The sequence below is a fragment of the Aulostomus chinensis genome, chromosome 1, assembly GCF_037954235.1.
Source record: "Aulostomus chinensis isolate RoL2024-O1b breed Wild chromosome 1, RoL_Achi_v1.0, whole genome shotgun sequence".
Taxonomy (NCBI): domain Eukaryota; kingdom Metazoa; phylum Chordata; class Actinopteri; order Syngnathiformes; family Aulostomidae; genus Aulostomus; species Aulostomus chinensis.
Genome location: NC_141320.1, coordinates 63,635,736 through 63,653,433, shown reverse-complemented (window position 1 = coordinate 63,653,433; position 17,698 = coordinate 63,635,736). Strand labels below are relative to the sequence as shown.

The 17,698-nt window shown below is 42.5% G+C and overlaps 1 protein-coding gene across 4 annotated transcripts in view; it reads left to right on the top strand.

Annotated features, from left to right (window-relative positions):
• The window catches only part of dmd (dystrophin), a 225,378-nt gene that overhangs the window by 158,511 nt on the left and 49,169 nt on the right, over window positions 1–17,698 (top strand). For all 4 annotated transcript variants that reach the window (XM_086200177.1, XM_086200186.1, XM_086200196.1 and 1 more), the window contains 17 exons: window positions 661–783; window positions 1,611–1,783; window positions 1,864–1,999; window positions 4,028–4,203; window positions 4,687–4,834; window positions 5,462–5,587; window positions 6,995–7,138; window positions 7,392–7,490; window positions 8,036–8,135; window positions 8,340–8,509; window positions 8,888–9,005; window positions 10,635–10,846; window positions 10,956–11,110; window positions 11,754–11,943; window positions 14,836–15,008; window positions 15,213–15,369; window positions 16,901–17,012. In XM_086200177.1, coding sequence (XP_086056303.1) covers window positions 661–783; window positions 1,611–1,783; window positions 1,864–1,999; window positions 4,028–4,203; window positions 4,687–4,834; window positions 5,462–5,587; window positions 6,995–7,138; window positions 7,392–7,490; window positions 8,036–8,135; window positions 8,340–8,509; window positions 8,888–9,005; window positions 10,635–10,846; window positions 10,956–11,110; window positions 11,754–11,943; window positions 14,836–15,008; window positions 15,213–15,369; window positions 16,901–17,012 — 2,512 coding nt within the window. The remainder of the gene's footprint in view (window positions 1–660; window positions 784–1,610; window positions 1,784–1,863; window positions 2,000–4,027; window positions 4,204–4,686; window positions 4,835–5,461; window positions 5,588–6,994; window positions 7,139–7,391; window positions 7,491–8,035; window positions 8,136–8,339; window positions 8,510–8,887; window positions 9,006–10,634; window positions 10,847–10,955; window positions 11,111–11,753; window positions 11,944–14,835; window positions 15,009–15,212; window positions 15,370–16,900; window positions 17,013–17,698) is intronic.

The window sequence follows — 17,698 nt, the reverse complement described above, 5'->3', positions numbered from 1 at the left end:
GAGTGTGTGTGTGTGTGTTTTATCTTGGTTCAGTTAAACAGCTCAGTGCCGAGGTGAAACAGAATCCGCTTGCCACGGCAGGTGAAATGAACCGACCTGAGTGCTAATATCCCAGATTCTCTGTCTTTGGTAGAAGTCATTTCATTTGTTTTTGCAGAGTTGTAACATTTTGCATCATAGTCGAAAGGAGAAATTCAGAATGACCAGTTCAGGTGCCCTCAAATCCACCTTCTTCTAGCTTGAGTGAAAGGCCAGTAGACAAGAGCCTTGAATATGGTCATGTATGAGCAGGAGGTTCACATGGATGTGTGGTAGAATCCTTTGGAACCATCTGGGGATCTTGAACCCAAGTCTAGCTCTTTGATTTTTGCATGTCTACTGCACATCTGGTTGTGGCGTATGTTTGTAAAGATGATTCTGGATGAGAATATTTGAAGGGGAGTCCCAGGTTGGTTTCTTAATCAGTTAAAAAAAATCTGAAGTTGTCCTCAGGTGTTTGCAAGCATGTTCTTTGATACATTTATTTATTCATTTATGAAGTCAACGTATTAACTGATCTACCTCTCTACGCTGGGTGTTTGTGAATATGTACATGGATGTGTGTGTGTGTGTGTGTGCGTGTGCCTGTCTTTGTCTGTCTGTGTGTGTTTGGTTGTTCAGGAATATCTAACAGAGCTGCAGGCGTTGCTGCGTTCAGTGTCAGAGACGGACTTCAAGCTGAACTCTCCTGAATACTGGCCTGCAGCGTATTATAATCTGCCTCAGCAAGAGAACTGCCTGAAGGTCAGCACCGCTCCAGCCCGTCTGTCTGAATGTCACAGAAAATAAGATAATTTAAAGAGCTACTGGCTTTTAAATAAGAGACATATTACTTTATTATAACATAATGTTGAACTTGTCAACTATCTTTTTTTGAAAATGGATTTTAAGAATAGTTCCGCGCAGTGGCTGCTGTGAAACAGTAACTTCTGAACTTCAGCGGTGGTTTGTTTCCTGTGAACACAGCCAGGTTACTTGTTCTTCTTCCTCCACGATTCCTGTTGAGCAAAATAATCAATCATCTTTCCTTCAGCACATAGGGACATGCTACACAGACTGATTAGTGCTGAACCCCCTGGACTTAACAACTGCTGGTTATTCAGCCTCCAGCTACTAAACACCAAACAGTATCCGTCCATCCATCCATCATTTTCTATGCCACTTATCTGTTGAGGATCGAACCAGCGACCCTTCAGTTGCTAGATGGCCCCTCCACCTCTTAACCATGCTGCCCCCCGACAAAAACAATATGTTTTTTTTAAATTTAGCAAATGTGGGCGACTGCTTGTACATCTTATTTCTCAGTTTGTCTTTGCAAAACGTAGCAGCACATGCAAGGATTCCAGCATTCCAACAGACAATCGTGTGTGCTATTTTATGTTTTTTAAAGGTTTATTAAGCACTTCTTGATCTTCTTAAATGGACGCCCCCCACCCCCACCCCTCGCTAAGGTTCTGTTTAGTTAAAATGCACCTTCCGTCTCATTTTCCTGCTGCTGTATGCCCTAAAGGATATAGGCAGGGCATGTCATTGTTGAACTTTGTAGAATTTTCTTTGTCTCTTTCTGGCAGGAGGTGAAGGCAAGCATCGACAAGCTGCGAGATCCAGTGGAGGGAGCGTTGAGCCGCAGAGAGGAAATGGTGTCAGGTGCTCGACCTCTGGAGGGCCAGAAGATCCAGGAAACTGCTGCCCTCCTGAAAACCAACTGGGACAAACTGAACAAGCTGTACCAGGACAGGCTAAAGTGAGGACAGGAGGCAAGCTGACAGATGTGCACGTGAATGTACACGCATAAATGTCCTATGTTTGTGTGTGCACTTCCAGACGTTGGCAAGATTGCAACGCCAAGTGGCAAACGTTTGTGTCGGATCAGAAGGGACTGGGCGAGTGGCTGGATGATGCTGAGAGCACCCTGAAGCTGGCCGAGAGTGAGCCGGCAGCACATAGACAGCACCTCAGGGTAACACACACACACACACACACACACACACACACACACACACACACACACACAGAGGATTTCTCTACAACCATACAAGTTTGCACACTCATGCTTGATGGTTCCCAGCAAACTGCTGAATGTGTTCCAAATGTGGATGACTCATGTTTCAGCTCCGATGTTCACTGGTGCTGCTGATGTGCCCTCGAGCAAGACCCACGAGTCCAGTCTGCTTCTGTCAGCACTTTTATCTTTCTTTTCTCAGCAAACAGATGTTTTAGCGTTCCACAAAAAAAAATTACTCTTTGCGGAACCCACTAAAATATAGTCAGAGGTATGAAACGAGATGGAACAATACGTAGAACAATAGAACTTTGATCCTTTTATGGCATAACAAGATCTGAAATGACTGAACTGAACCTCCCAATGTGGAACATGATTGAAACAAGGGGCGGCCTCTTTGGTCCGGGCTCTAAACAAGAGGAAAAGGTTTTCTAAAGAGCTAGAAACCAACCACAGACTGAGACCCAAACTGCCTTTGATGCAACGGACATGGTGTCTTTGTTGCAATTTTAGACGATATATAACAGTCAAGCATCCTTTAGCAACTTATACAACTGACAGCTCACACTTATCACACACACAAACACACACACACGCGTGCATGCACACACACACACACACATCCTCACAATCTTAAAATGTTTGCCAGCGCGTAGGGAAAGTGCTCAGTCAGCAACTTGTAGATTAATAAATCATAAAGCCTCCCTGAAGTACTTTATTGTGGAATTACCAACATGGAACTGCCATGATGACGGAATCTTTTCACCTCCAACCACAATTAAACAGCTGCTTGATCAATAAAAACTGACTCTCCAATTTGCCTTGAAAAGATGTAAAAAAAAAAAGAACATTAATAAACGCTCTGAAGTAATATAAGAAAAAGCAGTGCAGTCAGCCTCGACACAAACAGAACACTTTCTTTTTTTTTCTTCTCGGCCTTATATAACAATATTATGTCATCAAATTTGACATTTCAATGTTACATCAAGCCCGAAACCGAAATTGAAGGATGATGAAAAGCAATTTGTTGTGAGCACAAAAAAAGAGACTTTTATCTGAGCAAGATTCAGATTAAAAAAATGTGTAAAGCATTATTGTCACAGTGGAAAAGTCCACAAAGAGTTGTTTCCACAGTTGACTTTTAGTTTCAGTGTGTTTCTATGTGTGTGTGTGTGTGTGTGTGTGTGTGTGTGTGTGTGTGTGTGTGTTTGCATCATCAGACATGCCCAATCCACTTTTCAGCTGCTGTGATCAGCTCTCACTGTCCTCCTGCACAGGCAGGGATGCCGTGTCCAAGTGTCACTCGAATGCCAACCTTTGTGTGTGTGTGTGTGTGTGTGTGGAAATGGAGGACCATCTGGTACTTCATCTGAAAAGCTGCCACCCATAACACTCCCAGTCCTGATCCCCTAGAGAACCGAGACTGTAGACGCTGTAAAGAATGGCCACCAAGAGAGCTCTGCAGAAGTGAAGCCGGTTTTAGTAGAGGTCATAAATCCCACCCCTCCATGCCGCAATTTGGAAATGGAAAAAAAAAAAAAAAATCAGTACAGATCAAATACATATTTCTAATAATGATTTCTTTCATGTCACAAAGGTCTCATCTGGTTGATGTGTCATGAAGTGATTTGAATTATTATTTTTGAATCGGAGCTGACGTTTTGTTATTAATAAAAGGCAGGATTGTTTTTAATTCAGTAATTGGATGAAGGGGGGAGGTCACACAGACCTCTGTCAGTTAATGGATTTGTCTAATTAATGTCACCAGGTCACGGCGTCATTTATGAATTTTGGGACTTCGTCAGTGGTTTTTGCCTTTTCAGAATAAAAGGACAAATGAAGAGATGTCGAACTGCCATGTGCAAGTTTAGTTTCATCTCAGATCATGTGTGAAAATGTTTAGATATGTGGAAACTAGACTCAATCTAGGACTGAAAAAAATGTAACACATATTGTGTGTGTGTGTGTGTGTGTGTGTGTGTGTAGGACCTGACGGAGGCCATCCCGCTCCAAGAAGTGGTGTTTGACAGAGGGAACGCTGCAGGAGAGGACATCAGCCAGTTGAGCACGCCAGACGATGCCTCGCGGCTCCGAACACAGCTCAAATTAGTCAACACTCGCTGGGCGAACGTCTGCCAGCAGCTCAATGAGCACAAGAGGAGGTGTGTGTGTTTGTGTGTGTGTGTGTGTGTGGGTGCGGCTGCAGGTGATTTACAAACCTAATAATGCAAGTTTGAGTTTATTTTTGGTTTGCAACATTTATACAAGCGAGGGTTAAAACTGAGAAGGTAAGGAAGAGTTGTTGTTCAGAAATATTTGCCAGTGATGACAGCCGAAGGGTGGAGCTATGGGCCGGAAATAAAAAAAACCCCAAAGACTGTTTTTTCATTCTCATATTTACTTGCACAGAACAACAGGAGGAGAAAAGAAATGTGCACAGTGAGCACAGACTCAAAAATAAGTATCAGGGTACAGAAAAGAGAGTTGTATAGCCCTCATCAGTCAAAAACTGCACTTCTGGCCTCTTGAAGACCATTTTTGTAGTTTTGAGTTCACAATGTACCTTTGAAGGGATGTTCTTCAAAAGCACACCTCCACTTTTGTGTGTACAAGTGGCTCATATTCTGTCTCTGGTCCTCCTGCAGGTCCGCAGAGGCACGCACGACTGCTGCGGAGCTTCAGGAGAACATGGGCTCCATGCTGGGCTGGTTGGACAAGGCGGAAGGAACCCTGGCCATCCCCCTCCACCCTGCAGAGCCGCAGCACATCAGAGACACGCTGGGCAAAGTTCAGGTGTCTGCACTATTTGACCATTTCCCCATCTCAAGTGCCTTTTGCTGTTACTACATTTACATGAGTCCAAGTCAGACTGGGCTTTTAAAATGCATGTAATCAATGTCCCGCCTGGTGAAGTAAAGGTTAAGTAAATGAAAAAAACAACAAACCTATCAATTTAAACATCTTTACCTGTGTGTGTGTGTGTGTGTGTGTGTGTGTGTGTGTGTGTGTGTGTGTGTGTGTGTCTGTGTCTGTGTCTGTGTGTGTTGTGTAATTTGATTGAGCATTCACCATGTAAATGAGATACAGTTCTTTATTATTATTTCCCTTAGCTCAGTAAAAACACTTGGATGTGCTTAGGTGTGTCTGTGTGTGTTTTGTTTTGGTAAATATGATTAGGAGAGTATTATGGTTTCAAATGAGGTGCTATAATGTTTTAATATGAAATCCAACCTTGAAAACACAGTATGTTTGTGTGTGTGTGTGCCTGCACTTACATAATTTGATTGAAAGAGCTTGTGTCCTACATTGAGGTGCTCATATTATTTCCTATTAAATTCAGGCTGCTTCTATTTGTGTGTGTGTGTGTGCGTGCGTGCGTGTTTGTGTATGCGTGCGTTCGTGTGTCTGTGCGCACGTCAGGCATGTGTGGAGGAGCTTCCTGCGAAGAAGGTGGCAGTGGAGGATCTGAACTCCAGACACAAACAGATGAGACTCCCTGCTGACAAACAGAAAGACATCAGGGTCATCAACAATCGCTGGGAACAGGTCAGCAGCCAAATTAGAAAGTTCTAGCTTAAAAGATCAAAATGTTCAATGCTCATAAAGGCGATGAACTGAAAAGAGCTCCAGGACACTATTAGATATGCAGATGAAACACTGGCTGTATCTTCAAATGTTTATTTATTTTTATTTTTTTTCCTCTGGAGTTTTAAGCACATTATGAAGTCAGATGACACTTAGAGCAGCTCCTGTAATCATTCTTTTTCCACTAAAAATGAATAACATCCACTTGTGAAGATGGCTTTGATATATTTGTTTCCAGTCGCACTCCAGAAGTTGTTCCTCCCAAGAACTTTGATTGTTTTTGGTTAGCTAAAAGCTAACCGTGACCTCCCACCAACACGCATTCATGGCCCCAACTCAAGAATTCACATACAGATTTTGACAAACAAACCTCTAATAGTAGGCATTTAATCAATTATGCAAACAGAAAAATACCAAACCTTATTGACCCATAAAGGATCTTGTTAGTTCAGTTTAGTTTTTTTCCCTTTGCACTGGTGACAGTTGGGGGCTGGAGGCATTTATCAGTCTGTCTGTTCTGTGTCATTGTATTATTTTTTGGGAACACCTTGAGGGAATTACTTCAAAATCAGCTCAGACATCCATTGGGACGTAAGGATGAACTGAAAAAAAATTGGTGGCCAAAGGTCACTGTCACCTCTTTTAAATGCAGTAACGCTGGACATCCTGGAGGGTCATTATTTCAAATATGCTATCAGCATCCTCTGAGTATGCAGACTTGTGCAGACGTGCTACCATCGTACCATGTGGTCATTCCCAACAATGCTAGCTTCTTGTCTCTGCCACACATAATTGGAAATGCAAATAGCTTTCAATATCCATTCAAGTGTAATACTTTCCCTGCTCGTAGTCTCAAGATACCACATCTGTAGTGTTTCTGTCTGATAATTTGACCGGGCAGATGTTGCCTCCCGCTGTGATTGAAAAATAAACAACAATGTATTTTCGTCACAATGATTTTGAAGTTGGGGTCAAAAGACGTGCATGCGTTATGCATCCGATAAATCAGTCTGTCGTAAATATAAGAGTGACATTTATTTCCATTATTTACGACATTAAGCACATTCAAATAGCTTTCTTTTGCCAAGAGTTATATGGGAGGTTTTATTCCCCCTGTCCACTAAATATACGGCTGTTGCCAGCAGTCAATTAACAGCTAGCGTGTCTCTGTCCAGAGTTAAAAGCTGCTGTTTCATTGCTTCCTTCATCCTTGCACCAATGAAGAATTTACACCACAGAAGTGTGATGTTCCTTGCTGAATGGTGTGTGTGTATGTGTGTGTGTGCGCGCGCGCGTGCGTGTGTGTGTGTGTGTGTGTGTGTGTGTGTGTGTGTGTGTGTGTGTGTGTGTGTGTGTGTGTGTGTTCAGGTTTCCAGGGCTCTCCCTGAACGTCAGCTGGAGATCGAGGGTCTGCTGAAGGAGCTGGAGAAGCTTCAGGGTCAGCTGGACCTCCTGTCAGCTTGGGCATCCAGTACCAGAACCAAGTTGGAGCACAACCCAGATGAGCCCAGAGTGAGGACACACACACACACACACACACACACACACACACACACACACACACACACACACACACACACACACACACACACTCACTCACTCACTCTTCCTTTCTGCAGCTTCATTATCATTCCATTTAAGGGCCAAACTGGCTGAGATGATTGTCTGGTGTTACATATCCTAAGTGACTTTGACGGATACTCTAAAGCTTTGGGAGGAAGCCAGAATCTTTTTATTTGTCTTTTGTCTCTGTGTGCTGTGGCAGCTGATTGAAGAAGTACAAGTTAAGCAGCCGGAGGTGGAACTCTTCCTGGAACGAGCCGGTCAGCTGTACAAAGAGTCTCCTCCCGGCCAATCAGACAAGGTAAGAAAAACACACACTTTCTAATTAGTATAATTCTAACAGTTTTCTTGTTTCTGACATGCTTTTTCATATGCAGTCAACTATACATTGCACTGAACTGAATTTGACTGAATAATTTCTCAACAGCTGAAACTTTCTTAAAAGTGATGACAAAGACAAATGCATTTATAGTCCTAAATGTGCTCATGTTCTATATTTCTTTAAAGGAATACAATTTTTTTTCTTTTAATCTCACCACCGGCTCTGCTTCAAACAATTCATCAAGTTCGCATTATGTTCTTTATTAATGTATGTTGGAGAACATTACATCTTTTGAAGATCAAAGGCGCACACATTCTGATCTTTCTCCATCAGAGCGGATCTCAGAATTAGAATAAAAACCTTTGATTGCATTTGTGCAACTGGGTAATATGTGAGGTGATTGTTCAACATTGGCTGATTTTGTGTGTGTGTGTGTGTGTGTGTGTGTGTGTGTGTGTGTGTGTGTGTGTGTGTGTGTGTGTGTGTGTGTGTGTGTGTGTGTGTGTGTGTGGTTGGGGTAACAGGTGAAGTATGTCAAGCTGAAAGAGGACTGGTCTGTGATTCTGGAGCTGCTGCGGCAGCATCAGGAGAGGATGGCTGCTCTGCTTGTGGCCAAGAAAGCCAGTAAGAAAATTATCTCAGTTGCTGATTCTTGATCTGAACTGGGAACAGTTTATGGTTATAAAACAAGATTTAAATGGTCTGAACCTTTTAATGATTTCCTGCAATTTACAACACCTGGATCAACATTGTGTGTGTGTGTGTGTGTGTGTGTGTGTGTGTGTGTGTGTGTGTGTGTGTGTGTGTGTGTGTGTGTGTGTGTCCCAGATGAAACCCTGACGGGAAGTTCCCTGCCAGAATCTGCCGCCCTGGCTCAGTTCAATAAGTCCTGGGCCGAGCTCACGGATTGGCTGACCATGCTGGATAACATGGTGCAGAACAAACGTGTGGTAGTTGCTGACCTGGACGATATCAAGGAAAACATCAGCCAGCTCAAGGTCGTGACCTCACGTGTTACATTTCCTCGATTTACAGACACCGTATACCTGATTTAATCCTCTATTTTATGTTAAATAGGACCATAATTTACAAAATTGACAAGATTGTGCTGTAGAGTAATATCTTTACAGAGATAAATGATGGAGGAGGAGAGCGAGCTCTTTTTTTTTTCTAGATGAATGAATTCGATGACTGATTTTTTTTTTTTTGTAACTTGTTCAGGTGCCCCCCCCCCACTGTCCAGTTCTTATATACCGTCAATGGTTAAAAAGATTCAGCTCAAAACAAACTCATAACATCTTTGATTCGTTCACTATTTTCTGCCTCTAATTAATACGTTAATCAAGCTAAATTACAAATATTGAATTTGCCCTCAGGCGTCCCTGCAGGAGCTGGATCAGCGGCGCCCTCTATTGGAGAGACAAGTCACAGCAGCTCAGAACCTGAAGAATAAAACCAGCAACCAGGATACCCGCAACGCTATTACAGAACGCAGTATGTGTCTCTCTGTCTCTGTCTCTGTCTCTCTCTCTCTCTCTCTCTCTCTCTCTCTCTCTCTCTCTATCTCACACACACACTCAGATTCACTAGAATCCCTCCATGCAAATAATTTCTATAATTTCACAAAAGTCCTTAGAAATAATAGGAAATTTGAGCACATGTAGAAACTCATCCATGCGTGATTTGATAGGATTCACCTGATGAAAAATGAAAGGGACACACCAGCCCCATATCTGCATACTTTTTTGCATAAGATACACCCTCATTTATGCAAGACGGTGACTCCTGGCCTATTAAAGGAAGGCGTGCTGCAAAATCTACATAATGAACACTGCCTGCAATGCAGAATTTCGATAGAGAGATAAAGAGGAGATATGTAGGTTGTGCTACTATAATGACAAGACATGAAGAAAACATTCACTAAACCAGAGATTTTTCAATTTAGTGAGGCTATAGATGTTACGGAGCCGTGTTTTGGTGCTATAATTCGCACATTTCCGCTCAGAAGAATGTGGACGCTCGTGTCTGGGCACACTGGAACACAAATTAAGGTCCTCATGCTCCTGAACATTGAATATTGTTTGAAGACAAAGTGAGTACTCAAAAGAGTTGCTTGGATGTGAGGGAACAAAGTATAAATGTATTTATTTGAGTTGATTATACCAGAAATGAAGCTGGCCTTCTGCTCTAGTGTTGCTGTCTGCTTGAATCATGTGACGTTGGTCTGAAGCTGCAGGAAGTTAGAAAACATTAATTCAAGCAGAACGAGGGGAAAGAGTGCAAAAACACAACAGGCTGCTACGGAAAATGATCCTTTCAGCCTAATTACCCTAAAATTTTTCATTTGAACTATTTAGATCCTGTTGCTCTCTCAGTCTCTCCATTTATCATTTATATTTAGCCTCCTTTTCTGCATTGAGACTGATTTTACTTCTGCATTACACATCACATTTCAGATGTAATTTCCTCTGCTGCGAACCGATTATGAATCCGTCTACTAAATAGTATTTTGTGTTCGATGTCTCATTCCTCTGTTTCACAGAGCTCCATTGTTGTCCAAACACATTTGTACTCAGTGACATGTTCTCTAATTACCATAAGCACATAGAGACACATTTTTCTATCAAGTAACCAAGCAAGAATCAAACCGAACAACTCAGGATTCAGGTTTTTTTTGTTTTTCTGAGTCTGACAAAGTTTAAAGGCTGGAGCACTGAGTTTAAGCTACCGTCACATAATTATTGTATGACTTCACTGGGACGAATAAGATAAGACTCAATACAATTGAGTTCATTTTTTTATTGGTCACTTAAACACAAATTAGCTATAAAAGCGATGGACTCTGCCGCCAGTTAGGCGACCGAAATGGAATCACTGCCAGTTAAAATGCAAAATGAAACATCCCCAAAGCGTAAACAAAAGAGTCCACATTTTTACACTTTGTTTTTTTCCATAAAAGATCTTGGAGAAATTATGTTGGCCATAATGGCTGACTTGACCAACACAAGTTTTATGTTGAGACTGCCGATGATCCACCTCTGTCCCCAACATGTTCAGTATTTTCTCCTGCTTGAGTAACTTTTACTTTAACAGGTGTTCATTCTGTTTTTTTTGTCATCATAGTTGACCGGCTTCAGACCCACTGGGAGGACTCTCAGACCAAACTCTCAGATAGGACGAAGCAGCTTCACAACATGCTGCAGGACTCCACCGACTGGCTGAACTCGAAGGAGGTAGTGGACCATCTCATCAAGCAGGCCAGTGAGAGGCTGGAGTCCTTGCAGGAGCTCACATACACGGTGGACGCGGTGAAAAGACAAAACGCTGAGCTGAAGGTGGGCTGGATATCCACTCACGAACAGCAAGAGTGCACTCCTTTATCTCTGGGGTAAAATATCGCCCATTAAAATCAGTTTTTTAGTTTTGTCTTCCTTCCTTTCTCAGCTCTTTTTGAGTGATATGCAGCAGTGGCAGGGTAAGGTGGATGAAACCAACGCGATGGCCGACAAACTGCTGACACTTTACAACAAAGACGACACGCATAAAGTCACTCAGGTCAACAACGACATGGTGGCCACCTGGACACACATCAGCAAGCGGTAAAAGCACAAACACACTTAAGATTAAATCTTAACTCAACCAATCTGAGGTGTTCATTAATATTCTTGAAAAAAATGATTTGGGATGTGCTCCCCGCTCTGGTTTGAGACTGGTAACCACACCTGCTTTTGATGCAACTGGATACACCTGAGTGCACCTGTACAATAAACAAGTTAACTTACGCAAAATCTGCAACAGCAACATATTTAGGATATAAGTTGTACTATAATGTTGGAACTCAGGGGTCTGTGTTTGCCTCCCTTTTGTTTCTACCCAGAAAAGCAGGTGCACATGTTTCCTGCATGCGGATGATAATGTTTTGTCCAGCTTTTGTCCCCAAAAGGAACATTATTTTGATTCAGAGTAAAGTTAAGAGCTCGTCTGTTCTTACCAGTCCTCCCTGAAGCCCAGTGAGATTTATAATATTGCATTTTTATGTGGAAAAACATTTGGGGTACATCTCAGATTTTTCTCCCCAAATATCTATAGTTCACACAGTTTACCTTTTGTCTTGAGCTGCCAAAGCATAATCTTTTTTCTGAAAATTATTGCTTTTAATTAAAAGCGAATTGGCTGTTGTTAGTGTTGTCTACAAATGAGACAGTTTTCCTTGGTTACAAGAATCTTGGTGTGTTCCTCCAGGGTTTCGGACAGGGAGGCAGCTCTGGATTCGGCCCTGAAGCTGTTGCAACACTTCTACTTCGACCTGGAGAAGTTCCTCAGCTGGCTTACGGAGGCAGAGACAACTTGCAACGTGTTAATAGATGCCACCAACAAGGAGAGACTGCAGGAGCAGCCTGAAGCAGCCAGGAACCTGCTGGCACAGTGGAAGGTAGGACACACACACACACACACACACACACAAACACACACACTTCCTTAATCTGTGATACATTCCTGCTGCTCCAGCCTGTGCTCAGTTGAGGGATTTTGAGGTCACACATATTAATCTGTAGCTGAATGGCCCTGTTATTACTTCCACCAAGAAGGGTCATGTTTTCTGTAGCGTTCGTCTGTCTGCCAGCAGGATTGCGCTAAACCTACGAGGCCAGTTTTCACCAAACTAAGTGGAAAGTGAATAATTGGCCACAAAGAACTAATTAAACAACAGGGAATTGCAGATCTCTCTCAAATTTCATGCACTTGACGTGAGTCCCATTTGAAAACAATTCAGACTCGAAACTCGAGAAGCTTCTTGCTCACAATTTACACAAAGCGTACAAAAACAGTTGACGTGTTTTTATTGCACCAGATATGCAACCAAACTGTAATTCCCTGTTTCACATTTCAGTCAGCGAATCATTTCAGCCCTTTTAACAGTAAAAGTACGGTAAATGCAGTTGTGTTGCAGGTGACTTTTCTTTTTCAGATATTTATTTGGGTGCACTTCTTTAACAGTTGGTGTAAAAACTTTGTTTTATTCAAGATCTTTTCAAATCCCTTTTTTGTTCAGTAAACCACTGTACCATTGCCTTAAAAACTGGACTGAGTACCATTTTATATCTTGAAATAAACGCACAAAAGCAGCAGCACTCACAGCAAGTCAAAAATAATTAATAGAAATGATGCCAACCCCCACCCCACTTTATTTGATTGACATGTGGTTGTCAGGTGCAGGAAGAGAGACCTCCCTCCAGCAGTGATCAGTCAGTGTCATAGTCTTGATAATTGGGACATTTATTAACACGGTTTCATGCTGCAGAGTTATAGACACTCTTCCTTGACTTGCTGCCCCGGCTGGCATGACAGGAATGCTGACATGGCAGCATGGAGCCATTCGATTGGCTGGTTACTGCCTGGCAGACAAATGCAAAATCCCCCCACTGCATTGTGGGTGTTGAAGGGAAGGCACTGTTCTGTGAGAGAACATATTTTGACCCTGGGCCCTCACCCTGCTCCCACACACACTTTCTGGTGGAATGGCTCATCCACACACAACATACACACTTTAAAGGATTGACTCAAACACATATGCAGTATTTTGGAAACAAATCTCAAATACACACTGTTGCAAACTGACGCATGTGCACACTTCCTCCTCACACACACACACACACATACGCACACACGACCCAGTACAACAGCAGCACTGTATGGAGTACTGAGATAGTCTTCTGTGCCCAATTATAATGGCGGATAGCAACACGGCGTGGCATCCAGAGAGCACACACACTCTCCGGCTACAATACTGGAGGCAGATAACGTTTAATTGGAAAATGAGCACACTCATGGTTTTATGCACCCTTTCAAGTTCTCTCGGCCTCTTTCCTCCTCCTCTGTTTCTTCTCTCTCTCTCACCCCCTCTGCCATTCTGTCTCACTCTGACTCACACTCAACATTTTTATGTGTAACACTCCGTCCATCTCTCTCTGTGGCTCTCCCTCTCATCCTCTTCATCTCCAAATCACTGGCGTCGTCACACACATTTAAACAGATGGCATTGTTGCCGTCATTTGGGGAGCTAATCTTGAAGGACTAGGAGAAGAAACAGAACATGATGAGTCGTCTCCTTCTCCGTGGTGTCTAATTTTGGGTTTCCAGAGTAAAGTTTGCAGGATGCTGCGCAGGAAAGTCTACCATGTACAGGTTGGGTTATTTTCTCCTAATTTAGCAATTTAACAAGATGTAATACTGACCTGCTTACAACTGCAATACTGCAATAAGCTTCACATTGTTTGATTTTGTTCTAAACTAACTAAAAAATAAATAAAAAATCAAACCTAGCTGATTCTGTTCGTGAGGCCAATTAAAGTTCAGGTTTGAAAGTATTTTCTCCGATACTTGATGACTATAAATCGTGATTTGAAAGTGTAGAAAACAAAGTTTGACTGGAGGTGCTTGAAGTTCAAAGTTGAGATGAGAGAACACACATCAGGCCCACTGTCACTGTTGAGACGCTTCAAACACTGGAGAACCACATTTAATGCTGAGAGCTGCACCTTCTCTGTCAATTTATTCTATTCTTAACTTTGTCCCTCTTTTTTTTCCTAGTGTATCATTAAAATGCATGTAATCTAATTTATCTTCAAATTTCCAGCAAGTGTATTGCTGTCTGCAAGTGTAACATTCCGTCTTTCTTTATAGACTTTTATGATCAATTTTAAACGGCATCTGTGGAAATTTGGGATTTGGTATGGTGGACGAAATGAAATGAATTCTGATATTTTACAACAGGCTTTGCCATAACAGTTAGTGATACTGACAAAGAAACCACAACACTTGGCTGTTGGTTATTGCCTGGGAATCCATGGCTCCTCTTGTGTATCCAGAAGATTCAACCCCATCCTCGTACCGATGCCGGTGGTCTGTATCGGCGTATTTAACGATACTTTACACAGCTGGGAACTCCACTGTTGAAGATACTGACTGATTCTTGGCTGAATAACACATTTTGACTTTTCAGTGCTACAAATGTTCCCTCCACAATGCATTAAGACCCTGCATTACGGCTCAATGCTGGTGCTTTTAGAGAGTCAATCTCCTCTTGGATCCTGATCCCATTACAGAGCACTTTAACCAAGCAGCCGAAAAAGTGGAAATTCCTGAAAGATGGCTGCTATTACCAAGAAAATGAAGTGTGCATTTACTCCAACAGAATTTATTGCCCTTGCCTTGTCTTGCTCTGACTGTGAGAGCGTGCGTGTGCGTGCGTGCATGTGTGTGTGTGTGTGTGCGTGTGTGTGTGTGTGTGTGTGTGTGTGTGTGTGTGTGTGTGTGTTCTCAGGACCTCCAAGCAGAGATTGACAACCACACAGAGCTGTATCACTCCCTGGATGAGAATGGCCAGAGGATTGTGACCTCACTGGGGGACTCTGAGGATGCAGCTCTGCTCAACAGACGTCTGAGTAGCATGAGTCAGCGCTGGAATGACCTGCGCAACAAGACGCTCAGCATGAGGTGAGGGGAGGACAGGTGATAGATGCCAAGGGATTTCAAAGGCAGTGAGAGAAAGGAGTACAAATGTTCATTTACAAGTAGTTTTGGCTGTTTTCTCTATCACAAACCAACATAGAAAACATGTACGAATACATGAAGTAAAAGAGGATGATATTTATATACTTGTGTGTGTGTGTGTGTGTCTGTGTGTCTGTGTGTTTTTAGGGCCCTCCTGGACTCAGAGATGGCCCCATGGAAGCGGCTCCACATGTCGCTACAGGAGCTGCTGAACTGGCTGAGGCTGAAAAATCAACAGCTGGAGCAGGAGCCACCTGTTGGAGGCGATGTCCCTACTGTGCAGATACAGCTGGAGACACACCGGGTAGGAGCGCGCGCACACACACACACACACACACACATTTTGAAAACTGCGGCGTGTATTAAAAATGCAGAAGAGTTTCAAATCATGTCTGAACACCATTAAGGGAGGCTCTTGTTACTGAAGGAAAGGTTGTCTGATTACGTGGCAGAGCAGGAGAGGGTCTTTTAAACTTTCTCTCATCACAGATTCGTTTTCCAGCTTTCACAAGAAAGAATCTCTAGTTTTTATTATTTTTACCCTCATATGTCACAGACAATGCTCATTAAATAACACATCTGTACTCTATGTTGATATTGCAAACATCATCGACATCCACAGGGCAAGCACACACACATTTACACAATGAAATAAACTGGATCTAAAGTTAAATAATGTGAGTCAGCGCGGTATTGATAAAAATCTGAATATCACTGGAAAGAGTATGCATGCTCAGGAGGCTCTAAAATAAACTTATGTATATGTGCCAGTGTCATGTTGTGAACATAGGACCTGAAGTCTCTACAAGATAAATAAAACCTTATAATTTAGCAAATGATGGTTATGTTATGGCTAAATGATGGGTGTTGTTCCAAACAAGAAAATGATTGTGTCCCTCAGGTCTTACAATGACCTTTGTTCATCTGTGTTGTAAATTTCCCAGAAGGTGCTTTTGTCTCACATCATTATTGAAGATTACTGTGTTCTTACTGCATTATTTGCCTAGTTTTTGGACTGATTGCCACACAATTAAACCAAATATAGTGCAGCAGTATTTCAGTAAAGTTAAAAGTGATAACATCTGTTTCGGAGCCAAGGTGTCTTCTATCTGCTTCTATTCTAGCTTTTATTCCGTGGCGTTTGTCCTCTCCATAAGACCAAGTTCTGCAGTAATCACAATAATTAACATACAGCAGAAATACTTATACTTCCTCAAATAGTGGCATGAAATTAGAGAAAGGAACCCTCATAAAGCCTCATCTCAACACCAGTGCACTAAGCAATCAATGAAATGAGTCTGTTTGGTACTTGCATGGTGGAAAGCTTTGCGGCTTCGTCGCTAAGGCAGACATTTATGCCGCTCTGACTAACAAAATGCAAATCAAAGGCTCAGAATAAATGGAATGTGGAGTAGCACGGATTTGATGAAAACACGGTTTTATGCACCATTTTATGCAAAACAGTAGGCTGATTGGGCTGCTGATTTGATCATGTTGTGTAAAAGCTGCGATGGGTCTTCCAAACGCGTAGATATGCATTAGGAGACCGACATGTTTCATCAAGAGGCGCTGGAACATAAAACTGGCTGTGTGTATCATCCTACTCACAGAGCACATACACACACAAGCTGCTGTCATCATTGTGATAATTTTTTCCTGGTTTCTCTTCATTAATTTCTCCTCATTATGGATGCACAATTGAGTAAAATGTGAACAGATTAGATTCCAGTCTCAGGATTGTGACAAATCTTTTACCGACTGATGGGACCCAATGAAAGATGCGATACTGTAAACTCTGGGAAGAACAGCTCTGTTCAACATATGTCTTTTCTCAGGGCTTCAGGAAGGACTTGAGAGCTAAAGACCAAGTTGTGGCCAAGGCATTCAACGATGTGGGAGTCTTCCTCTCTGAGCTGCCGCGAGACACGCCATCACCTGAGCAGAGAGGTAACACACACTTGTCCCAGGTGATCCATCACGCAGACAATTCTGCACGTCGGCTCTCCTGCATATTTTAAAGATCATCCACCTTCAGGCCCTCACATTCACTTTGAAGTTTCTCATGAATGTAAGCTCTTTTATAGCATTTGTTTGGGTTAAATTAACATCATTCACATCAACACACTGATGAAATGCGCAAACTGGAAAGTATAACTCAGTAATTTGAGATATTCTCTGCCAGGGCAGCAGCAGCGTGATTAGCCCTCGCACATTGTTTCAAAGGAAAATAGGAAGGCAAATTTTGCTGGGAACAACCACATGTGGAGGTTAACACGCCTAAACCTTCCTGCTGCAGCTTTCTGCACCACAGCACCACGTTTACCAGGCATGAACTTTAACTGCGGCCCATTAAACACATTGAACTGCCAACTGTGAAAGAAAACACAGACTCAAGCTGCTAATCGCTGCAGCACTGAAGGAAACAAGCACTCTCTTGCTCTCAGAAGGTCTCGACAAGTCTTAATTGGCAGCAGTTGGGAATGTCTGAAAATCAGAAGTCACAGAGTGCTTTTGACTGTGTGACATTTTACTTGAGTTTAATTCACATGGCTGTCTCCGTATAGGACTGGAGAGCTTTGACATCTCAGTGAAACGCCCTCTCAGGAGCCACCACAGCTGCTGCTGTGATTTTA